Below are 26743 nucleotides of genomic sequence, written 5' to 3' on the forward strand. Positions count from 1 at the left end.
TCCAAACTACACTGACGCACGGCACGCATCTCTCTGATCCAAGGTCACCAAGCCCGGCGCAGGACCCCCCATCATCCCAGCCGACACTCACCTCCATCCCGCAGAGGTAAAGTAACATTGAGCGCCTGTTGTTTATCGCTAAAAAGACGCGCCGGTGATCAGGGGGATTAAACCGAGCGCTTTGGCTTGTGTTTTCGGTACGCACACAGATGATCATGTGCCTGCGATGAATGAATGAAAGCAACACATCATGAGGGATAGAGGCTTATGGCGGTGTGAGTGTACAGTGTGTCCCCTGTTGGATGTTGGAAATACATTTGTAATTTGTGATGCGTTCAGGAGGCTTTGAAGAGAGATGGGAATCCCCGTGTGGGGCGCTGCCATGTGGTCAATTCCTGGAGGGAGGGACACGATTTGGATGAAATGTTTTTTATTTTATTTTGTATGTGTTTTCTTTTAGCTACTTTGACTGAGCGCCCGGTTTAGTCCGTGTAGGCCCCGGGCATTTCGACCGGCTTCATCCGGTCCCTATCCTTACATCATGCAGCATCATATGATGGTGCTGCAGTGCTAAGGAATCACCATAGTGCTGCTGCTGCATCACTCTGCCTGCTCTAGTTTTTCCCTTGATGGAGATCCAACTTTTTACAGGTGTCCTCAGAGTCAATGTGAGTCTATTATTATCCCAAGGTATGCAATTAGGAAGTTATTTTTCTTCCTAAGTAGGTTTGGCATCAGATGAGACGTTTCTCTCCTGGTCAGCTGAGCCTGTAAAAATAACTTTGCATGTCACATTTGGCATGTGAAGTTATGTTGAAGTGTATCACTGTACTCATTTTACCTGCTCAACAGTTCCACAACAAACAGGCCTGCTGCATGACAAGTGCTGTGATTTGAAAGTGAAGTGAGTTAAGTAAATCATTAGTTTTGTATTTGCCTCTGTTGTAGCTATGGCACTTTAAAGCTTGTTAATGTCAGTTGTAATGAGCAAGACTTACCATGGCCTAAAAGCAACCATCACAGGATAGGAGTAGGCCTAATGCTAAACCATACTAACTCAGTATTGTCAGTTAAACATCATTCTGTACCTAAATGAATAGTCATACCAGACCTGTGTCAGCAAAACCCCAGAGAGTATAAGAATGAGTCTGGGTTTGTTTCATTTCAAGAACTTCATTTGGAGGACGAAATATGACTCATTTGTTTTTGCCAATTTCTATTATTTTTTTTAATCTTTACTCATTCTAAACATTTAGTGTTTTTCAACAGAACCAATTAAGGCTTCCAATAAAATTCAAATCACACTGAAAATAATACAAATGTTTTCGTTCTAAAGAGGCTTCAGCCCCCAAATGCAAATTGAGTTTCAAGTAAAGGCATAGTTTGACCTTTTGGGAGATACTCTCATTCGCTTCCCTGCTGAGAGTCAGAGTGAGAATGTGTAGGCTAAATAAATGTATAGCAGTGAAGGGCAAATGTGGCACATTGTGGGTTTCCATGGTGGCTGTGGTGGGTGGGGGAGGCACCTTTCTTGGCCAGGTGCCGTCACTTCCTCTAGCTATGCTAACCTGCCACTGCTGCTATATTTACCATACACACATGGGTGTGTTTGTCTTCTAACTCTTTTCAAGAAAGTGAATAAGCATATTTTTCCCCAAACAATTCCTTAAAAAGACAAAAAAAAGCAGTTTGTGGATTTAGCACATGGTTTCCCTTAGCCATCTATCTCAGCGAAAATAACTCTATACTACAATATTTACATCGTAAACTAATTAACTAAGCGATCTGGTTGGAGTCTGGTTGCTACCATATTGATAGAGGCTGCATCCTAGAATATAGCTTTCTTGTTGGTGAGGGCATATTGTTTTACATGATTCTGTCATTGGAGAAGGCTCTTTGGCGGCTATCTAAACGTTTGGATGGAAAGGGGAGACTTTTGCCTCTCTTCCTGTTTTGTGATCGTTCATCAATTTGTCTTTTTCTCTAACATGTTTCGATGTTGTCTTCTTTGCATTCAGTTTGAGTCTGCAGGTAACCTAAACATTATTGGGTTGTCAATGTCCACACTGTTTGTTTACCCTGAAGGCAGTGGCCTGTCTGATCATGTGGGACAGGGACATTAGCGCTGGGCTTCTGTGTAACAATGTCCCTGTTTCGTTACTCAGGAGTTAAAGGTCCACATGCTTTTCATTTTTGGATTGTGTCATTGAGGTTGTACTTGGATCTATAAACATGGGTTATTGTGACCCTGGAGGTTGACTGACAGGGTTGTGCTCTTGTGTGTGCCTGGTGGATATGAGAAAAAAATTCCTGCTGGTTGTTTGGATCGGGTTTCAAGATCAAGACCTCTTCTTTCCTTGTTCAAGTTTATTGTGGACACAAACTTGCTGTGTGCAAACATCAGCGCCTGACGCACGAGAAGGCATTGTACTCCACATGAACAACACGTGTTGCAATTCAAATCTAAACAATGGCCCCCGCACTTTGAAATACCTAAACAATCAAAAGTAGCTGCTCAAGATTTGTGTATTTGATCATAACATGAGGGTATGATTGAGATGATTGGCTCTAGAGAAACATCATCAGACAAATCGTCTTGTGCATTCAACAAATTGCCCTCCTAATCTAACCTCATGTTTTATAAGATAATATAGATTTGATAGAGCTGCAACGATTAATCGACAAATCGATTATTAATCGGTTATTAAAGGGACTCACACCCATCGTGCAATTGAGAATTACAGCACTATCATACCATCCCGCCTCCCTCCAATGCCCCCACACCCTCGTTCCATGCTTGTATCACTGATTTCACTTCAGAGGTGTCGGCCAGAATACCACTTATGGCCAAAGGCGTCAGACTATAAGCATGAGACTAGGAGAGGAGGAGTAGGGTTTTATCCGCTCTTTATTTTCCTTCTTTCACAGGCACAGTCGCATATAGATCGCGGGAAAAGAACAAAGGTTTAAACTCCGCTCGTGAGGAGACGTTACAACAGCTGTTGCGACCCGCGAATCGCATGCAAACTATATTATAACAGCGATCGGGACTGCATGTACATACTCACACGGGTGATTCACATTTAAACTCAGATAAACACGTTTCCATGTGGAATGATCGCTTACTGCGGCAACGCTCACACATCTGACCGAGGGAGAAGAGAACGGAAACTAAACAGGCTCTCTGGCCGACTGACTTCACGGCCCTAACTGACTGCTATCCACACTGAACAAAACACATTTTAACACACTGTAAGAACTAACAACACTGTAACTTATGAACGTTGGGGCCTTTTCTACAATGGTCGCTACTCGCTACTGTCTGCCGTGGAATCAAAACAAACCCTCTAGTTGAGAATGCGCAATACAGAAGCAGACCGCAAACAGACAGGTCTGTCGGCCAATCAAATCGTTCGGTCCGAACGATTTGATTGGTTGAATTTTATATATATTTTTCATAATATTATGAGATTGAAATCATTGTTTGTTTTTACTCCTGGTGGGTCTGTCTTATATTTTAGAGTGTAATTACCTTATTAATACCATTTTAACCTAATCCAAAAAAAGTGTAAAAATGCACCAAAGGTAAGAGTCGCTTTAAAATAATCGCTAACTATTTTGATAATCGATTGATCGTTTCAAGTAATTTTTTAATAAAAAAAATCCGAATTCTCTGAGTTCAGCTTCTCAAATGTGAATATTTTCTGGTTTCTTTAATCCTATTATGACAGTTAACTGAAATATCTTTGTGTTTTGGACATAAAAATACATTTGAGGAAGTCAACATGGGCTTTGGAAAATGTATCAACATTTTTCACAATTTTCTGACATTTTACAGGCCAAAACACGAATCGATTAATAATCGATTAATCGAGAAAATTATCGACAGATTAATCGATTATCAAAATAATCGTTAGTTGCAGCCCTAGATATGATAAGTATGTACGTAGAGAATGTTGAGAGTTCAAGATTGCAATGGTCATTCTCTACCCCTCCCTTTTCAGCGAATTCACAAAAGCTACTGTGACCTTCAAGGACACGATGCTAGTGACTAAAGATGGCATCATCCACCACTGCATCTATTCCTTCTGCAATATCAAGTGATGAGATATTTTCAAGCAATGATATGCTAATTAAGGCATACTTCTGGAATATTATATTCCATTTATACCAAGTCTGTTCTGAAAATTCCTAATTCCTTTTAAACACTGCACCTTTAAAGTTTTAAAGAAAATGAGAACTTAATCCTGAAGGTCATCCTTGATTTTGTTTTAGGGACTTTTCTCCTTTATTTGACAAATTGACAACTGAAAAGGCAGAAGGGACGCTCCAGTTGTCCCCATTAATCTTAATCTACACAATTTCTTATTTCTGCATTGACCTGATTTGACTAGAAATCTTTGACTTTAATTAGGAAGTGTAAAGACCTTAAAGAAACAAGATAAGCAAATCTGCAAGGTATATATGTACATTATAAGATGCCTTCTTGCTTGGATTGGATGAGGAAGTTGCAGAAGCTAAGAATACATTCAATGTCACTAATTTTTTCCTGCACATTGACTTGACAACTTGTCTGTAGCTGGCTCTGGGTTTCTTTTAAATTGAATCTCCACACAATCTCAAGATGCAAAGTTAAATGCTGGTGATGTATGGTATTTAATTAAGGGAAATGGCCATCCTTTTGTCTCAAGTCATGAAAGGAGAAACAAAGCGCTCAAACAAAGATGTAACAAAGATCAGTGCCTCTGACCTTCCAGACATGTTGAGAGGAGTGGAGTGGATCGGAAGCTTTGGATTGGATGTTGAAAGTGGGCGTTGGCGTCCCACATGGAAAGAATTCAATGGAAGGACATTCCCAGCATGCTGTTGTGTCCACAGAGGTTTACTAACGTGCAGGTGACTTGATTGATTGTTCCTTTCAAGCTGCAATGGACCCTTCTTACAGATGGCTTGTCGTGCCATAAACTTGACAAGCGGTGCTGCATACGTGTGTATTTTACTGTCAGGAAATCACACCCCAAAAAAGAAAGTGTTCTGTTTGTAATCATGGTTCATCCCCAGGGAATTAGCTCAAGGGCTTCAAAGAGCAGTGGGCTGATAATTGAGTTGAAAGTCTACTATAGTCTTAGAATGTTCTATGGGAAGACTCCCTGCCTGGTGGCCTTCTGGATCAGTAAGCGGCTCTCAGAGGGAACCATTGTTCCTGTGGTATTTCTCCTGTTTGTCGGAGCGCAGGACCAAGGGCAAGTGTGTTTACTGGATCACTGCAGTGAGATTAGATGTCACGTTGATAAGTGGAACGAATTGTATAGCTTTGTCAACATTTAGAGAGCTGCTTATTGGGTAAGTGATTACCTTTCCCTCTAAAACGAAGTGAGTAGTGCTACTTGAAGGTTACCTTAGAGCAAATCTTGCGTTGCCATAACTTGAAGTACCATGAGACTCTGGGGTCATGCTGGCAGCCTGCTGACTGTAGAGGTCAGGTTTCCTTCTGGAGGACCTTACCAGGCTTACAGTGTTGGTTTTATCAAAACAGCATCTGACTGGAACTGTTGAATACTACCCGCTATTCAAGGTCTAGACAAATATTATGCTTTGAAGCCAGATCCTGTATTTTCAAAGATATACACCCAGTATCATATACAGGTTAAACATGAATGTGTTCCTGCGCCAGACTCCTGACTTAGTTATTTTCCCACCTCAGCACCTGTCAATCAGCCAACCTTCTGTTGTCCTTCACCACGGTTTGAGTCCTGCAAAGTAAGAAACGATTATTATGCGATCACTGCCCCACCTTTGACCATCAATGAAAGTAGAATAAAGCTAGTCCATTCAGCAAACAGTGGTCAAAATAAAGCTTTATTTAGTGAGGGGAAATGAGAGGGAGGAATATTCTTCTTTCATTCTGAATGGCACCTTAGCACCTTTTCATCTTTCTTTAAGGACCATTTAAGGATTGGAATAATTCTGAATCAAGTCCCAGTTCACCCAAAATACAAAGTCAGTGTTCCCCCAAAATTCATGAATTTAGAATTATATTGGAATAGTATCTTGGATTTATTTGAGAAAGTTAAAGATCAGATCAGTTAAAGAGATATCAGGGCTATTAAAGGCAGTGCGCAGTAGTCCATATTTTTTTTTAATGGATCAAATGACTGTGTGATGTGAAGGGGGGCCTGTACTAACAAATCCACTGAGACTGCAGTCCCTATGGGTTGTTTAAATGACCCCCAGCCTATTGCTTTGATTTTGCGGCTCATACCTTGAAGATTTTGGATGAGTTTCACGGCTCTCATCGGGATTCCAGATGCAGGCACCTGTTTTCAGACTGAAAGCTTGGTTAGACCCACTCTACACTTTCTGACCAAACAACAAAATAAGTTAGTGGCTAAGCAATGAACATAGCATTTAGCAGTGAGATAGCGATTTTTCTTTCTCAAGATTTGGTGGAGATTAAAACTTGAGCTAAAAGGAGAGCAAACGTTAAACAGAAACACAACTCCAATTGAAAGTTAGTGTTACTCTGTGTTTGCTGGATGTGTAAATAGGCAACTGTTTGCTGACATGCTTACTATGTCGATATCGTAAGACTATGACGTGTTGTGTCAATGTTTTTTTTCCAACCTGCTCCACTGCCCCCTACATTACCACATAACTCAACTAATGCAAGTGTAAGCAGCACTTTGGGGATGTATTTTTTATTAGAATCTCTGCCTGCCACAGACCGACTTACATGTTGCGTAGAGTCGTTTCAAATCAGATAAAAAGGAAATGTGGCACAGACTGAAGAAGTCAAGCATTGTCCCCAGGAAGTTGTGGTCAACCCTAGCCTCTCACCTTGACAGCCACTCCTATCTGTGTCTCCTTTACTGAAACTCACTTGAAATACAACACTGGGCTCTCAGCCTGGCCTTTTATTTGGAATTAAACCTGAGACCGTGGGTCTGCCAATAATACAAAGAATGTAGACTTTTAGGATTCCGGCCAAGGTACTTAGTAGAGTCCTTCAAGGACGAAAACACACACACACACACACACACACACACACACACACACACACACACACACACACACACACACACACACACACACACACACACACACACACACACACACACACTTGCTGTTAAGTACAATGTAACCCAGTCTGATGAGCTTTTGCGAGTTGGATGATGTGATTATAGGGACTCTATTTTTGTGTATGGGCTCCTTCCTTCTCCTTAGTTTAGTTTAGTTTTATTTGATTAGGACAGTGCATATTAATCAACATGTCAGCAGAGCATCAATGTAAATATGCCTTGCTGCTCACTTACTCAGCTCTGTTGTTTTAATTGGGTGACTGGTCATCTCAAGTGCATACAGTGGACACTGGACCAAATCAAACTGTGTGTTGGGCCCAGCAACACACTACAACAAGCACTGATGTGTGTTTGTGCATCCATGGTCTCCTGTGGTTCTTACCATTCAGTGAATTTGTATTGGTCAGACAAGCAATATAGGACTTGGTATTCTCATCGCTTTTGTTGAATTTTTGGTCATTGTTTTTGAGACTTTGGTAGTTAATCCTTTAATGATTGTCATCTTTGGTTTTTATCCATGTTGTGGCAGTTTGTTTGTTTGTCAGTCCACCACTTTGGTTCAGACAGAAATATCTCAATAACTACTATATGCCTTTCAGTTGCCCGTTGGTTTTCGCCTGATGTCTACTTTCTCTGTTGTCCATGGGGAACTACAGTAATTGTGTGCTGGGTACGATCAAATTGCCTCTGACCTACTCTCTGTACTGTGCCTGAACACATCCTGTGTAGACACTGATGGACAGGTTGGCCGAAGCTTCTGCCACTGCTCTGCCAAGTGAAGGACACAGTGGAGAATGTGGGTTTCGAGGGCAGGGAGGAAGTGTTGACTTTGTAGTGACCGAACAGTGACTTTGCCTTGTTTGACTTCCTAAGTACTTAAATGGTTGATCATAAACCAAATTCGTCAAGCATGCGGAAAGTTTGCCTTTTCCCCCCCTCTCCTCAGCTTCTCTTTAGTGGTCAATCAGTTTGGAGTTTCATATTGGAACCCATAAATGTAAGCTGCTTATGAGTTATGTGGCTCCATCGTGCATTGTTGTAATGTTCAATCAATCAATACCAGTATCGACACTGAGTGATGCTGCGGACAGCCTGTAATCTGATTAGCATGGATTAGACAAACTGTATAGAAGTCTGAAAAAAAGGCATAATCTCTTATGTTGATGAATGGGTCAGTACAAGGGAAATACACAGAGGATTATATTTCCATTCACCATGCACGTTTTGAGCACAAGTTAGAGATATTTTGTTTTGTAACCTCCATCACAGTAAAAAAGACCCAAACTAATTTAGTGTTTGCAAATGAATTTATGTTTTACTTATCGCTGTGTGCTTTTATGTGAAGGAATTGATTAAAAACAGAACTCAATCAGTCAAATCTTATTCATCATTATGTTATCATTTTTCAAATGTGACTGATTTTGGAACATATTTTGTCCTATTTGCATGGGGTGACTCGTTTAAAATTTATTTTCATGAAAATAAACGTGGCAAGGGTTTCACTGATGGTGAAACAACTTGACACCTGCCTAGCGCTAATCAAAAAAAGTTAGAGACTAGGTAGTCTACACAACCAGACCAAACTACAGCTAGTAGGATGGTCTGGAACGAAGCTAAATCATATGGGGGGGGGGAGACTGGGCTGTCCTGTTTTTATTTCTTTAAACCAATCACAATCGTCTTGGGCGGTGCTAAGACCAGGAAACTGCAACGTGTCCTTTCAAAATAGTGCAATTTGGTGCCGACCAATCACTAGTGTCTATTTTAAGGTGGGACCAAAGATCTAACTAATGGCTTCAACTAGTGTATCATTATTTGACTGGCACTCTCAGGCCTCCACATGTGCCAGCAGCTACTTCTAATTCTCTGTATTTCTTTAACCTGTGTAAACCTCTGAAGCATTTATTTATGTTTTTTTTTTACTTGGCAAATGTGTTTACCTGAATGGCATTGCACTCATCACTCTAGTGGCTTCCTGTTGACACTTTTAGAACTTAGTATGTGTGAGTCTCTGCAACATCGCAACGTGATCCAGCAAGAGCGGCAGCAAGGGAAGAGAGCGTCATTATTTATTGATGCTGGTAGCTGATGTTCACAGGTCATTTACAGACAGATGATACTGTCCATTTCCCTTGTGAGGCTGGGATGTTATTAAATGGCTCTTTCTGCTGTAATATGTGGACTTACATCAACAGTACCAAGGGGTTGGTTCCTATTTGCTCGCCAACACTAGCTCCAATGCAGCACAGTTATGCATTTAGAAAACTCTATTTTGGACCAACAGGGGTATAGCTTTAAGCTGTTCAGTTTTTTAATAATTTATGAAAAATGAACAACCTCTTGCTTCATTGACTTGCTGCAAGCGTTTAGCTCACTTTTTTAAACTAGGTTTCACCAATTTGTTTCTGCGTAAATACTCATATGTTTGTGTTTGTGAATCCATACTGTTACTGTGAAATCACTAAAAAGAAAAAGATGCATTGACATGTGTAAGGAATTCGGATGCCTATTGATGCATAAGTAAAACACAATACTTATGGATTAGGTGTCTTTAGTAGTCTATTAAGTTGGTGTATTTTTTTTTTTACAAAATTACAGTCTGAGATATCCTGACCTGTAGCCCCTAGTATGGGTCAATATACCATACTGGGGATCCAAAGAGATGACATCATCACTGGTATTTTTTCAGACCTTAGTAAACTCCCTCCAGAGAGCGACATAACACCTCAAGCTATTTATTATGGTGTATTTAAAGACTGAGGAGAAGAAGGCCGAAATGTAAACAGACCTTGATATTAACAAAGAGTTGAACGTTCTGCTACATGCTGCAATCGCTGGTGGCAATTATCTTACAACCGTACTTGGTGAACCGCCTCTAGCTGTGTCAATCTCAAATAATTGCGATGATGTAATGCAAACATGGGGAGGCATGCAGCGTCTTCCCCTGGCTGTTGTGTGAAGACCAAACTGGCTACTGTCATGTCAGGACGCAGCATGAGCTAAATAAACAGCTGTCAATTATTCCCGTCTGATTAGGAAGGTGAAGCAAATGAGGTTAAACAGGGCTAAATAATAGCGGCTGCCTGCCGTGTGTGTGTGTGTGTGTTTCTTTCTGAATTATGTGACTTTCGGGGACCCACACTAGACTTCAAAACAGCTTATTGAGGACAGCTTGTGCAATTCGAGACAAAAGCTGTGTCCACAATTGGTACAATTCAGATTTTTAGGTCAGTGGTTAAGGTTAGGGTTGGGTTTTGGCAAACACTGGTTACAGTTACGGTTGGTCTCCATGAAATTAATGTTAGTCTATATTAAGTCTTCAAAACTGACGTGTGTGTGTGTGTGTGTGTGTGTGTGTGTGTGTGTGTGTGTGTGTGTGTGTCTTCATGTCAGTGTAGCCTATACTCAGCAAAATTACGTTTTTTTTATACCATGCAATAAGGGTGTGTTTGCTCTGTACACAGCAGCACCGGGTTTAATCTGCTACTACGCTTCTATCAGTCAACAGCCTCTGCTCTGTCGTTACTACCTGAGGGGGGTGGAGGGTGGGGGTCTCAAGGTGAACACTGGGCGGGGCAGGTCTGGTCTCTCAGGTACGGTGCTTTCATGCCCTTTGGAACGGATATGTGATACTGTGTGTGTGTTTGCACATGCCTTGACCAGGATACTAACCTCATAACCTATATCCTTCTGGGGACGTGTTGCATTGCTGCCGGCAGTGTCTACTGTAAATGACAAAGCGTTTGACCTGCTTTATAATCCCACACAGCCGTCTGTATACTGTCAATATGAGCTGCAGCTGGTGATCTGATTCATCTATATATATTGTATGTAATGATCTGTGACATTGTCCTATAAACAGCTGCTCATGTGCAAGGGAATTTTTTCTTAAGCCCTCAAGTCCGTTAGGAAATTAAAACAATTAAATTAATTAAAAGTCATAGAGGAAATAGAATGCTGGTGGTAAGTTTTCATTCCTGAGTTTTAATTTTCTCTCCCACTTCTTTTTCTGTCGTTCTGCAGTAAATAGTCAGTGTCGAGGTGGGCCAGTGATGCCGCCCCCGGCCACAAGTCCCCCCGCCGTGCCCCCACCAGACGGCGGATGGGGGTGGGCTGTGGTGCTCGCATCCTTCATCTCCATAGGCTTCTCCTACGCCTTCCCCAAGGCCATCACCGTCTACTTCAAAGACATCCAGGTCATCTTTGACTGCAGCTACAGTCAGATCGCATGGATCTCCTCCATCATGCTCGCGGTCATGTATGCCGCAGGTGAGTCACCGGCTGTTTTTACCTTATTTTTTTAAAATGTATTTTCTATCTCAATTAAAGTCACACTGAAATTGGAAATATCTTCATAAGCTTACATGCCAAATACAAACTACAATCATACTACAGCTATTAAAAGAAAAAGGTATTAATTGCTTTACGTTTATTATGGCAGCAGATGACTGACTGGAGAGCATCGTATATACTTTAATACAAGACTGTTTTTGCCTTTTTAAGAGCAAGGTGATTTAATGTTAGCTATTAACCATTTGTCCCTTAACATCATTCCAACATCATAACATCATTCATTTGAGAGGACTGTTAAGTTGCTGTTGTTGCTTTTGTTGCTTAAAGGTTTGTATTCTATTCTGAAAGCAAGCTAGGCTTACACATTTTCACTTTACAACAAAGTGGAAGTTATCCATTTAAATATCAATAACAGATCTATAAGCTATATGTTGAAATATTTGAGTTGGGCGTCTTGTGGAACCAGGCTAGGAGAATAATTTGGCATTCATCATAAAAGCTTGCACCATAGAAGATAAAATCTGAGCTTTGTATCCATTTAAATGGGATTTTTGTTACTGCTACACATCTAAATATATAATATCAAGAGCTCTAGTGCTAATCACCTAGTGTATTTCCCACGTTGTCTCCGTCCCCACAGCTCTCTCTGCTTTGGCAGTGCCACGGCCGCCATCTGTCCACGCTGTAATCCTCCTGTCACACGACGTACCGCTGATGTCACAGTGTGTACTGGTCAACAGCAGGCCCTAGAAAGCTCATTTAGTATGATGCATTGTGCAGCTTTCACCAAGAGCAGTGGACTACTCTAGCAAATGCATTCATCTTTAATACCAAGATACAAACATAACATAACAAAAAAAAACTTGAACTCGTGTTTTCAAAACATTTAATTATGTTTTGTATCGTTGACGCTATCTGTCAAAAATAATGAACTACAGCAGCAAATGCTGATAAATAATTCTTTAGTGAATTTTTGAAGCACAGTTACTGACATGGTCACTCTCCCTCTCTAGGCACCTATAAATCCCTCCAGACAATATATAAGTCAATATTAGCCTTAAGAGATAATAGTATCAGCCTACAAGTCGGACGATAAGTAAGAAATGTCAGTAAATAACTAGGATAAAATAAGATAACAGTATGTTTGAGGTCATTCACGGACATTGGGCACAATGCATAACCACCTGTGTGGTCCTGAGTTGTTCTTCCGTAGCACGTAACAGTCGCATTCATCAATTATTTGTGGATCTTGTCTTGGGTGTGAAGGATTGGTCCGGGCCTCACTGTGTATGCAAGTTGTTGTCTAGGAGAACCAGACACTGAAACACCACCTGAAGCGTAGCGTAATCTCTCATCCTCTCTGTGACTGCACCTTATTAGGCTAGTCATGGACCGCAGAGGATTAAAACAATACATTTGGCATGCAACTTCATTCAAACCAATTGTTATCGATTTCCGACACAGTATAGCTCTGCTGTGACACAGCATTGAAGGTTACAATAACATCACCTCTCTTGTTTCCTTCATACAGCTGCTGACACTGTGTTTAAATCTTATTCTGTCGGCAAAAGTCATTGTTTTACTCTTTATCTGCAGGAACTCTCTGGAGCAGAACAGGTAGCCTTATATATGAATTTTGATATCTCATTAACTATCACCTCCTTATAAACAGGTGGTCTCCTTCAGGAGGAAAAGGTACACCTCACAAAAACGTAAGAGGTGATTTGGATATGATGCGCATAAATAATTAGTGGTTGGGCGCCATAACGAGTTTATTTTCCAACCCTAAAATATCCCCTCAGTCAGTACATATATTGGTATTCCGATACCATAATAGCTCCTGTTAAAAGGATCCTCCTCAAAAATGATTGTCAATAAAAAAAACATTTTGACAGGCTTTAGCTTTGTCAGCCCTGGGAATGTTAACTAGCTCAATGTTAGTAAAGACTTGAGTTTGCTTCAACTAAAAACAATTGCTGAAAGGGTTAGGTTGATTAAATATCAGTTTGGAATAGACCATTCTGCCTTGGCTGAGCAACACTTAAGGTGAGGCGTGTGTCAGGCCAAATCACAGTTTGTTACCGGTCTCCAACTGCTGGGTAAGCTTTATAACGACTGTATGTCATGATCATGTGGGGATGTCGTCAATATGTGCCGTTACCAAGCGAGCGGCTCTTGTTTCTCATTCATTCATATTGATTGCACTCATTTGCTATTCATTAAACAGCTGCTCTCTTGTTCTGCCTGTTACGCCGAAGAAGCAATTACTATTTGAATGTTTAACACCTTTTCCAATTTCCGCCTACTTCGTGTGTCTGTGTGTGTTGGTGTTTACACAGCTCGCCTATTGCTGTGAAGCTGTCTGATAATGGGCAAGAGCTTCAGGCAGCGAGTGGCATTGATCTAATCACACTCCATTTTGCAGAAAGGACATTTTTTCTTATCACTACTGAAAAGCTTGTGTGTGCAATCTGCCAATCTTTTACAAACAAAATAAAAACAAATCTCAGATCTCTTTTTTTTTAGCTTGACGGACACAGTCTCATGAAAGAGGTCGGATACAACCGGAGTTTGTACAGTTTTCAACCGACAAACAGCAAAGTTTAACCGTCAGTCAAGCAAGCAGTAGGATTCCATATTGAACGATCAGTGGCCATTCCAGTGCTTCATCATGTAGGAAAATTACAACACCTGTGCTTGTGTGTTCAGACCAGTTTGTAAACCAACTGATACCTGAAGGCTGGCAGGACAACAATGACAGTTGACGGTTGCCTGACCAAATATGTAAATCCATTAACAAACATGTACCAACAGGCACACAAGAAAACAAAGACCTTCCGAAAATCTACCGAGAAAATTAGAGAGCACTAGTTAAGTTTTACTATCTTGTGGGTTGGGCACATTTCAGCTCTACCACGCAATCCATCACAGAATTACAACAGCCGGCTGTGGCAACACATCCCTCATTGCCTCAGCACAGCAAGCGACGCTCAGTGATGACGTGCTTAAGCCGCAGGCAGTGTGTGTGTGTGTGTGTGTGTGCTGAATCAGTTTTGCTAATCCACACACACACACACACACACACACACACACACACACACACACACACACACACACACACACACACACACACACAAACACAGGAGGACTTGACCTTGGGCGAGGCAGCTTGAAATCGGCGTGCGTCTGTGTTATGTTCACTGACGGTCGTAAACACAGGTAGATGATAGGTAAACAGGAAACTGGTTCACCTGTTGGTATCATGAAGCAAAAAAAAATTAATACCATTTGTTCTAAGGAGGCATTAAGGGAATACCTCAACTTTTAAGTTATGTTTAAAACAAAACTTTTTCATATCTTATATTGTTTATAGAAGTATGCCTACTAGGTGTCGTTAATTTGTTTCTTATTATTCCACCATTGTCCAAGCCGGTTCACTAAATCAAGACTTTTGACAAAACAGCTCCCTTTGCTATAAGAAGAAGGTTTTCTGAAAAGTGAGAAGTCTTTTCCTCTTCAAGAGCACCTTGAAGTGCATGTGACACTGCTTGAGCACTTAGTCTCTGTAGTCTTTTAGCATGCATGCTAGAGTGGCTAATCCATAGAGCGTGCTGTGAACAGTTTGCATGGGGGACTATTTCTTAAGTAGAACTTCATTCCGGTCAAAAATGTTGTCAGTGAGTTGAGTTTTCCAGATTAATTAAGAGACTGTTACCACAGAAAAATGTATCAATATGTTAACATTAACAAATTATGAAATGACTACATGTCATGTAAAAGTTGTTGCCTAGTGACAAAACCCAAAGACAATTATTGCACAAGACAGATTTTCCCCCTTAGCAATTGTTCAAGATCAAAATGGAACTAAAAGGTGCGTTTATACTTGATATCATGATTCGTCCAATTGCTTGTATGCTTACACGTGGCCAATGCAGCATTAACAAAATGTAAACTTTATCCAAAGGGGTATTGAATCTTGCTGTCACTATACACACGTCACTAAGCTTTCGGCTGCCATGTCAGCATCGTCCTGCATGAAGCTGCTTACTACCACACCGCCCTAAACTTCACCCCGACGCCTCATATCACCCAGAAAATATGGGTCCAATTTGATCACGTAAATAAACTTGTTTTTTGGCTGCTCTACCTTCCATTATGTTGCTGTAAATATCTGTGTAATGGATCTGCAGCTAGACACACACTCACTCCAAAAACACATTGTCAGTGTCCTTACAGTGGAACAAGCTTTTAAAAGTTGTTTTTCTTCCTTTTCTGTTGATTTGATCCTATTTTTAAAGTGCGATGGATAGCCAGCATCCTCACATCATGAGCTGTAACGGCCCATTCGCTTCAGCTCACACGAAAAGGGTCGTGGCAAAAACGGTTAGACACATTTCTATATGTGTCGTTCTCTCTAGGCGGTTATACTGTATATAGTTTTGGGTTTTGACCACTGTGTAATGGGCTCCACACTGTGTCTGGCCAGAAGATGATAAGCCTTTTTTGGAGGGAGGCTGAGGGGCTCCCTCGTCTTGGTCCCGCCGAGCCCCCTAGAGCCCTGATCACGACTGTGGATGTAAATGAGGGGAACTTTTCCTCAAGGTCGAAAAAAAAAATAATTCATGCCGAGCAAATTAAGTCGGATGACTCCTCCTTCGCCCCGTTGTGTCTTTTTTAAATTGCACTGGGCCTGGCAGAAATATCATACATCTTCTTCTGGCCGATAATGAGAGCATCTTTTATTACTTTTCTCCCTTCCCGATTCGATTTACACCTCCTGTGCTTAAAGTTCAGCAAAGGGATAGCAGGCGGGGTCGAACTTAAGATGAACAGATTCCTAAAATGAGTCATTTGAGCAGCCACGTATTCTCATCTAAATGTAAAACAATAGAATAGAAAGAAAAAGAGCAGCAGTGTAATGTAAAATCTAAATGTAGTCAACCTCCTTATTGTTCTTTACAATTCAGGGAACCAGGCGATAATTGAAAAGATGGAAACATATTTAGCATCCTAGAAATTAAAAATCAACCCTACTATATAACATATTGGATTTTCTGAAATTGTAGTTATATGATGTACCTTATTAGAAGACCGAACAACATGTTTAGTGATAAAGTGACAAGGCAGATGCTCAGTCATTAGTATACAGGAAAAGGCCTCATCATTGACATTTGAATGACCAAAGATGTTGCTCCAGGGATGAACCCATAGAGAATTATCACCTGACTCTACAGTTAAAAAAATAAAACTATGCGACTAAACAGCAGATTGACGGAGCTACACAGTAAATTTTGAAGTGTTAAAATAACACTAAAAGAGTTAAATTTAACACCATTTCCGAGTGTATTTGGTCCCACTCAGAATTGGAGTTAAATTAACTCTCTTCAAAGTGTTACAATTTTAGAGTTAAATTAACTCAAAATAGAGTTAAAAATACACTGTATAGTGTTATTTAAAGCCTTATAGAGTACTTTCTACACCCCGTCTTTTAACTACCGAAATTGACACCAACACTAGGAGGCATTCTACTCCAGCTGTTGTTATATTAACTCAGATAGAGTTAATGGAGTTTGACACTGCATATTTAACACTGGGGAATTTACTGTGTATAGGTAGAGTGAAGCGAATGTTGGCCTTTTCATCAGGTTGACACAAACACAACTTCAATTGATGACTAAAGCTGCTTGGTGCTGTATGTGTAGATTTGCAACGTTTGCAATTTGACCTTTACAAGGTGGTAATATGTAATTGGGTCCCCCAGTGGCCAGAAAGTCATTTAGAAATTCAGAATTTGATTATCAAAGGTGTTGTTAAAAAACCCTGAGTAGTCCTTTGCAAGTAGTTCTACAGTTTGGCAGCAACATCCATACAATAGATTTGCAGTGGTATAAACAAAATCAGGAAATCACATGCTGGAGAAAAAATATATATATTTATTGATGCACCTGAACTTCTTTCCCAGACAATATTGAAAAACATTATATTGAACAGAAAATAATATGGAAGTATTTTCTGATTCTTCTCAGTGTCAGCTGCTTCTCAGTTTGACAGGAGACGGTGGAAGTGTCGTGTCTTCAAATTGAAAGAGCCCAGTTGCTGCTATTAATAGAAGCTGGGTTCCCGCTGGCGTGCAGCACTAACAAGATTAAATCATTATGCTCTCCCTTTCAGTGATCCTGACTGCTGTAAACATCCGTCAACATGTGTGGCTTGATTTAATGCTTTCCTTTTTGTTCAAGGTCCCATCAGCAGTATTCTGGTCAACACGTATGGCTGCAGGCCCGTGGTCATGATGGGGGGCTGCCTCACTTCCACTGGCATGATCATGGCTTCCTTCTGCAACAGTGTGGTGCAGCTATACATCTGCATAGGAGTTATCGGTGGTAAGCCCATCTTAATCCAGCTAAATGCACACGGGTTCATTTCATTAAGCTCGACTTCTAAGTAGCAGGTTAAAAATAGAAACTGTTGTGGGAAGACAATTTGATTTGTTTATTGAATCTATTCTGGTTCTTGTGTTGTATTTCTATGTTTTTAACATAACTTTCTATGCTAATTTACAACTTACTGTTAAAAGGGGTTGTAACCTGGCAGGATACCAACATGATGTTTTTACTTCATGAAAGCTAAATGGTCTCAAATCAAAGAGCATATTTCATAGATCTACTGTAGGTAAAGCCTAACAATCAATCAATTGCCCATTTTAAATCCAATGCCATGGCATGATTCTATCTAATAATCGGTCACCTTGTGTAGAAAGCAAACTTATAACAATGTCTTGTTCTGCACCAAGTCTTTTAACCCAAACTATGGACAGCTCTTTGTTTTGGCATAACAGAAACTCAATTAAAGCGGCTACGAGAAACATTTAAATATCTTTTAAACAGCCTCATGTTTCCTCTGATAATCATAAATTACCTTTAACAGCAAACGAGACCATCAGTGCAAAGAAAGAAGTTTTTAAATATTTTTTATTACTGCTTTTGGTCTGGTCGCACACCCAGTCCGATTTTCGGTTCGCTCGTGCAGGCTCTATGGTCACATATCCGTATTGGTCGCAGATTTCAGTGTGGCGCAGCAACGTGAATTGAGAAGCCTATCCCTCCAGGTGAGGGAAGGGGAGCGGGAGCTTTGTTTGAGACAGTTATTTGTCTTCATAATGACTGATAACGGGGCTGAACCATCAAAGAAAAAATGCAATGAAGAAAAGCTAAAAGGGAGAGTGATATAGGCTACGGGCGGGACCAGGGCGTTGCCAAGCAACGTGTATACAATTTCACGAGAGCGAAACTAGACTGCAGTGTTTACTCCTAAATGAATGAGCGGTTGGTACCAACACAAAGTTTGCTTTGCTTCACCATCATCAGATAACCATTATCTGAAATAGTCATTATTTACAACAACATAAACACATTACCTCATCGTGATCCATACTAACTGCCGTCTCTCGTTCATTCGCTTTCTGTGACGAGTCGGACACGTAATCTTTCAGCTCCGTGAGAGAGAGAGTAGTTAGGTGACACTGCATCAACTCATTGCAATCAGGTGTGTGTGGCAGTGACTGGCATTAGTTGATGCAGTGTCAAAACCACTCTCACGGAGCCGAAAAGAGTCCTCACACTTTCAACACACGGACATGCACTATGTTGCTCCCTTCTCAGTTCACACTTGCGCGCCTGCACGAGCTAGAAAACAGCTTTGCGACAGCGGGCGTCGTAAAAATACTACCGCTTTTGTCCAAAGGGGACGCCAACGTGCCATGTTACTCGTAGTGGCTTTAATTCAATAATAATAAAAACAAAAATAGCTTGGCATTTGAAAGCATCAACCATGTTCAAGACCCATGTTGGAAGCTTGCTCTTCAACCAAGTAGCTCAAAGATGCTCAGTTACTTCAAACAAAGTGTATTAAAATAAAATGTGTTTGTTATTTAGTTAAGCAACAATTACACGTTTAATCTACCTCTGACATCTTTCCCCATAGGACTGGGGCTAGCCTTCAACCTGCAGCCAGCGCTGACGATGATTGGTAAATACTTCTGTAAGAAGCGCCCCATTGCTAATGGGATGGCGATGGCGGGCAGTCCAGTGTTCCTCAGCACCCTGGCTCCTCTCAACCAGTGGCTCTTCAACCAGTTTGGGTGGAGAGGCAGCTTCCTGATCCTGGGCGGCCTGCTGCTGAACTGCTGTGTTGCTGGCTCCCTCATGAGGCCTCTGGGACCACCGCCCAGCAAGATCAAGAAGGATGAAGAGTTAGCCATCCTGGCCCCGACAACTAAAGAGAAGCGCACTGTCTGGAAAACCATCAACAAGTACTTGGACTTGTCACTCTTCAAGCATCGCGGCTTTCTCATTTACCTGACAGGCAATGTCATCATGTTCCTGGGCTTCTTTGCACCTATTGTCTTCCTTACAGCCTACGCCAAGGACCTTGGTGTGGACGAGTACTCGGCTGCCTTCCTGCTATCAATTCTGGCGTTTGTGGACATGTTTGCCAGGCCCTCAATGGGTCTACTGGCCAACTCGCGCTGGGTCCGGCCCAGGATCCAGTACTTCTTTAGCTTTGCTGTGCTGTACAATGGTGTGTGCCACTGCCTCTGCCCATTCGTGGAAGACTACACTGGTCTGGTAGTCTATGCCATGTTCTTTGGCTTTGCCTTTGGCATGGTCAGCTCAGTTCTGTTTGAAACACTGATGGATCTGGTTGGGCCTCAAAGGTTCTCCAGTGCTGTGGGACTCACTACCATTGTGGAGTGCTGCCCGGTCCTCATTGGTCCACCTCTAGCAGGTATGTTTTGTCTCTCTTGAGTGCATCATTCATTCACTAACATGTACTGTTTTTATGGCCTGTACTTTCATGTTTTCTTAGCAGTTTCAATGATTAGATTCAGTCAATAAATTCACAATATTATAAAGGCCCAGTCCCACCAGATACTGAGAGTTTCTACGCTTGTCAGTCACTATTCGTAGTAGCTAACATGGAAGCAAGCTAGTTTGATTGTCAAGGGACCATATGCTTATTTTTTTTAAACGCATGATACCACATTGTACTGCTGACAATGGGTGTGTACTGACTGAGGGGTTTAAATATTAGTGGAGTACTCTTTTGAGGGTAAGCAATGCTCATTGTTCGTATGTCAAAATTCCCCAAAGTTGACAAAAAAAAGAGAAATTAAATTCATCCCAAAGTGAATCAAATGAGTGTTGCAATTGGAAAGTGGAAAGTAACTGATTTTACTACATTGCCATTTTGAATGTGCATTTGAGGTCTTTACTCAAATGGTTAAAATACACAACAGTTGACGTGTTTTCGGTGAATTATATCTAAATTCTACAGGATTTCTTCTTTTTATAACCGTGCAGCTACTTTAACGTTTAAAAATTAAAAAAACTGTGTGTTGTCTTGCAGGGAAACTGGTTGACCTCACAAAAAACTACAAGTACATGTATTTTTCCTGTGGAGCGGTCGTGATCTTGGCGAGCATTTGGCTCTTCATTGGAAACTTCATCAACTACAGACTCTTGGACCGTGAGCGCAAGCGTGCAGAGATGTACAAACGGACTGAGACGGAGGACCCGGACCATGTCCCGGATCAGAAGGACGCTGATGGAGCGGCCCAGGCGCTGGAGGAGCTGGACGACCAAAGTAAAACAGATGAGGACCACGTGCAGCGGGAAACCAACATCTAGATCCTCCTGCTCTGCCAACAGCTCAACACTCACCTCCGTGGCAACGTCCCAGCACCCTCCACTACGATCAAACTGAGCCCTAAGCCAAGAGGTGCCTCTCGGTGTTCCGCCAGGCTCTATTCGGGGTCCACTGCACTTCTGTAAAAACTAACTGCCAAAGCAACAGCTATGTTGTAGGAAGCTGTGCGGCGTCCTGTATTTGTTTGTCAAAGTGCATCAGCTGTGACTATAACAGAAATATTTTCCGGAGAGAATAGTGTAAGATACTGTATGCATGTGAAGATGCTTAAAGTCAGAAAATAGAATGGGAAACAGTATATTACTAACCAAATTTTCTTTTTTCGCCACGTTCACCTCATATCGGATTTACTGTAAATACAATATGGCAAACAGGGGTAAAGTACATTCACAGCCTAAATGCAGAATTATGTAGAATGAAGGAATTCCAAAATGAAGTCAACTAACAGCTACCATGGCAGCACATCCACAGATGTTGGTAGGAATATATTGGATGTATTGGAAAACTTGTCAAATTCACTGTCAGACAATCAGCTCTGCGTAAGAAAAGTAGTATGTGCTGCCGTTTGCTTATGGTTGACTTAAGTAATCATTATCTCAACAAGTTAAAATATTCCTAGTTGTAGCAACGAGTATCATTCCGTTTGTTCCTTCTGTGTGTTCCGATATGACGTGAATGCAGCACCGGCGTCTTGCTACTGTCTCAACAGCACACTTAATTCATGATTTCTGAAGGTCTCCGTAAATGAGGGATGGTTAAACTAACAAGAGGAAGCGGTGAAATGATTCCTTGGGGGCTAGAATGACCCTTTTCTTTGATTGAACATCATGGGTTTGATGCTAACAATAGCCAATGTCTGTTATTGTACCAACTGTCCAGTCAGATCAGACGCGTTACAATCGGTGGTGTTCATTTAAAGAATAATGATTTCAGAAGTTATCATCGTCTTTATAATCACCCGTAATGCTTGGATTACAGGTGATGAATACACCCATAATCCAAGTATCATCCTTTGAGATGCCTGTTCCACACTCTATAGTTGTGTAGAACTGGACAGATTTGAAAGACTGGAAGCAACTGCTCCTAGTTCATGAAATCATCTCAATAGGGAACAAAAGAGGAAAAATCTGTCTGGATGGTGGCAGTTGTCGAGAGGCGAAAAAATGTGTCTGATTTTCCCTGGTTGTTCAGCTCTGTGGGAAGCAAAACCCCCTGACGACTTGTTGATTTTGTCGTCTGCAGTGCGTATGCAGCATCGGCAATACACTGGGAATAGTTGATCCATATGCTGATGTGTCAACCAAGAGCTCAAAGATCCTAATTGCACTGTGTGTAATATGGCAATTTGGTGCCCCGATAATCCCACCTCCATAAATGAATACCAGATGTGTTCACAGCTGGTGACGCCGGTGCCCTGTGTATTATGCCGTCTGCCCGAGCACTGTTATGTCGTGTAGTGAAACCTGCACCAATGTCCCACTTTAATACTTAGATCAAGTCATAAAATGCTTCCTGTAGGTTGTCTACCATGACGGTGCACTAAAAGAGAGAATGGCCATACTTCACCCCACACATCTATATTAAACTGCTGCAATTCAATGAATTTAATTATGGTTGAATGTAATTTCCTCTGAGGGCCTTAATAAGGTATTAATGACCAAAACCCATCTGCATAATAGTGGTTTTTCTACACCTAGAGTCCATGAGCGATATAAGCTCTCATATTTATAATTCAGATATACAGTGAAATGTATTCCCTGTCGTCAGTGTGACAGTCCATTATGTGATACATTGCCTCAACTGGAATGTAACGAATGCTGGGGCAGTTAAGCAGTGAATACTTGATAGTATTATATGAAGTTGATATATCTAAGTGTTACATTTGAGCCACTTTTTCTGCTGTGACTAACTTTAAAATCGGGCATAAATCGGTGTAGTCTGCTCCATTTGTCTCCTAACATGTCTGTCTTAAACTGTTAAAGTAATGTTGTATAAGTATTGTTGTCCTTTACCGTATCTCCACTACCTAATTCACTAACTTCCACGCCATTATAAACACAATAGGGAATACTAGTACTGATACTACTAATCAATGTATGCTAATCAAGGCTACCTGTATTTTCAACCAGTGTTGTGTGCAAATGTACTTGACGGACATAACATGTAGCAATGTAACCGTTGCTATAACTGTCAATGTTGTTCAATATTCTTATCCATTCCGTGTGTTAAGTGTTGGTAAATGTCCCCCTGCCGTGCTGTTGATCATGTGTCATCTCAAAACGCAGACCAAATGGTGTCCTGTGTCAGATGTCCTAACAAAGCCAAACATGTTTTAGTAACAAATGTGTTTGTGCTTTGTTTAGTTTAATGTGTATCATGAAAATGGATGTCCAGCTCTGTAGCAGAGGCTCTCAACCTTGTTCCGTCTGTATCCAAGACTCAATGCCACCATCATTGGCTGGATGAATTCCTAGGGTATGGTTGGGCATGTCTGCTATGCCATTTATTGTACATAAGTCTGTTGGCTATCAGATTCATATTGCAGTTCGCCGCCATTTCAATGATACTATTGGTCCATAGTTTTATATTGCCATGTTTGTGACTTTGTTTTTGTGGTTAATGAACAACACTAATACCTTTTTATGAATGTAAACTTCTCCTGCTTACACTTACACTAGTGAAAAGATGGACTACTTCCATTCACTGCACTCAGATGTCACTATGCTGATTGTTCATGATGACTCTCATGTGAGAGGGTAATTCACTGCTGTACAACCTCTTTGTACCAAATAACACTGCCCCCTGCTGGTTTCAAAACAACTAGACCAAAAGATAAAGCAAGTCAAGGTTCCCTTTCAACAGGAGAACACACTTACTTACTCGACCAAACAGGGTTTCAGTTTCATGGGTGATGTAAGCGTGTCAATACATGGTCTTGTCCAATGGTTGGGGGATTGCCAGTTTGAATATATATTTTTTGTATTTATAATTTAGAGTATACACATAAAACAAAACTAGAACTTGCAATGGTTTGAAGGACCCAAAGGGAACACCACTTAATTTCATTTTTTTTCCATTCATGAATTTCCTTTTGTCATTGTAAATGAGAGCTTGCTCTCAATGATCCTTCGAGATGAATAAAGATTGAATGAATTTATCAGTAAAATAAGAGCGAGGTTTTCCTCTTTTAGCCTGCTTGATCAGCAACTTAAAATAGCTTGGTTCAAACATGGTTTCATATCTTTGATAAGGACTCTCAAGTAGATCGTGTTAAGTTTAAATGCGACATAAGACAAAAAGTTGGTAAATGCTGGTTTAGAGCACTTGTACCGATATATAATGAATAGCAAATGCTTGAAATATTGTGGTATTCTCCCTTCTGTACTTCATAACCACATGGTTATTTGTTCAAGTTTAAGCAATACATTTCTATGCGTTTCAGTTAATTTTTTATTTTATTTTTTATTTTAGAACGGAAGGAAATTAATTAAAATGTTTGAATCTAAATAGAGATAACTGATTGAATTTGACATGCACCAATAGCCTTATCAATTGCTTAGCATCTCATATACGTATTGTGTGGACTTTTTTCTATGTGTACAGTCTATAACAGAGGTTTATTTTGAAGTTGGAGATTAAATTTAGCAGAAGATAGATTGAAGTGAATATGAAATACTTTGGGCCCTAATTTTTCTGTTTTTTTTCTGTTTTTTTTTTTTTTTTTTTTAGAGCGGCTGAATTTTTTTAATTAACTGTTATAAGCTCTTCTTTTTTTCCCTGATGTGTGGGATCAGTATGCAGAGTGTTAAGGCTTAAACATTTGTAAGAGATGCTGTTGAGTTTTTCTTTTGGATTCCAAGTAGTTAAGTCAAACTTGGCAGAATGTGGCAACATTTCGGGTTTTAGTTGTGAATTGTAAAGTGCTAAGCATCAAACACAGGGCTTAGCTGACTGAAATGACAGCAGATTGGAGTTTCAAACAATCATGGAGTTTCAATCAAGAGGCACAAATTGGGCCAGTTAATCCTTAAAGGCCAGAGTCAAGAAAACAGTCTTTGTAGCCGTGGAGCAAAACTCAATGAAATAAGTTGTTTTGCCACCAGGGGAATTCATTTAAACGACGTGTTCTGAATTTCAATTGAATTTTTGACTCTGAATTACGTGATCTGAAACAGAATTCGAAAAACAGAATCGTTTGGGGGAAATTGAGTTTATTTTGTTCTGGGATTAACACATTCAAAACTCCCATCTCTGCCTCAAAGTCAAGTGTTATATTTATTTAACACAATTCCAATCTGCAGAAAAAATTCTTGAACAAACTTCCATTTTATTTTGACTGATTGATTCGGTAAGAAGATCAGCGTGTGTTGGTGTTGATTGTAAACAAGGTAGTTTGCTACTGGGGGGCCGAAGGCTGTTAAGCTAACTGTGCCTTATTGTGCTATACTGACCATTATAAACAGCTTTCTGTGAACACACTCAAAATTATATTGTCTTGTTTGATCCATGACACCTTGGTTGCTCCTCCTCTGTACGGTATGTTTACAAATCCTTGCAGTCTACACAATGTGTAAATAGTGTAAATAACCAACTTATATCGTTAATCTTTCAAAATTCACTCCTTTCTGTGTCTTTACGCCATATTAACGCACATGAACAAATAAGCTGTAACACCACATATTGTCCAAATATTTCTGCATTATTCTATCTTGGGCAGTATTTTGCTATACATACATTTATTTTTAGGGCTTTGCACACAAAGCGAAGGATGCAAATATGTTTGTGCACAGACCCATTTTGCGGACAGTTTTGTGTTCACAAGTTTGGACCTCAGCTCTGTAGTTTTGTGAACTCAGTCCATTAGGTCCTACCAGTAGCAGACATACTGTGTGCTTTCTCATCAGGGAAACAATATCCTGTATGTATACGGCATTAAACTACTTTTGAGTTTGTGTCAGTCTTCCCACTACCTCTGCACTGCCTCCGTCATCCGTTACAGTGAGGAAAAGTTCCACACGGGTATAAGGAACTTATAAATGTTTTGTTTTTTTGTAATTCCAAGAGAATGTTATCACCTATCACAGTAGCAAAATAAAGGAAGTATCTATCAAAATAAGCCTCACGACTGTTTATAATAGAGTGCCACCTTTTACGTGTTTTCATCAGAGCGGTATTGTCCGAGAGGACAATGCAATCAACAATTCTGATTGTAGATAACCAGGTGTAGCTGTAGATTCTATATATTATTTATATAGCTGACACCTACATTGACCTAGCCTTGAGAAAGGTCCAAGCATGGTGGAAAAATATCTGTGATCAAATGAGTGGATTTTAATGTGGGGTCATGGGAAGATAAGAGGTCTTATATATGTGCCATTGACCAGCCCCTCTTTGGAGAGCATTAATCAGGCACATTCAGTACTTACAGAGCTAACATTAGCATTCATTTGAACTTGTGTTTCTGGTCACCGGATGAATGTAAGTCCACTATTCAATCACTTATCGCTCTATTCTTGCTCTCCACCAGTTATACCAAAAGATATATCTGACTTTGTAGGTGCCAAATATTTCCCTATGTTCACCAGAGGATGAACAACAGTGTGTGTGTGTGTGTGTGTGTGTGTGTGTGTGTGTGTGTGTGTGTGTGTGTGTGTGTGTGTGTG

At 40.6% G+C, this 26743-nt stretch overlaps 1 protein-coding gene across 1 annotated transcript; it reads left to right on the top strand.

Moving 5' to 3' along the window:
- LOC307268387 (monocarboxylate transporter 2) lies at positions 1-26151 on the top strand. The gene is made up of 5 exons (XM_080050985.1): positions 1-106; positions 11103-11348; positions 17612-17755; positions 19356-20159; positions 20781-26151. Exons 2-5 carry the CDS (start codon positions 11132-11134, stop codon positions 21059-21061), a joined length of 1446 nt encoding a protein of 481 aa, XP_079907111.1. The 5' UTR covers positions 1-106; positions 11103-11131; the 3' UTR covers positions 21062-26151.
- The last annotated feature ends 592 nt before the right edge of the window (positions 26152-26743 follow it).

The sequence above is a fragment of the Ammodytes marinus genome, assembly GCF_949987685.1.
Source record: "Ammodytes marinus genome assembly, chromosome: 22".
In the NCBI taxonomy this organism is placed as follows: Eukaryota; Metazoa; Chordata; class Actinopteri; order Uranoscopiformes; family Ammodytidae; genus Ammodytes; species Ammodytes marinus.

Coding starts and splice junctions, on each gene's coding strand:
- LOC307268387 (XM_080050985.1), top strand. CDS start 11,132: ATGCCGCCCCCGGCCACAAGTCCCCCCGCCGTGCCCCCACCAGACGGC. Junction 17,756..19,355: donor CTGCATAGGAGTTATCGGTG/GTAAGCCCATCT, acceptor CTTTCCCCATAG/GACTGGGGCTAGCCTTCAAC. Junction 20,160..20,780: donor CATTGGTCCACCTCTAGCAG/GTATGTTTTGTC, acceptor GTTGTCTTGCAG/GGAAACTGGTTGACCTCACA.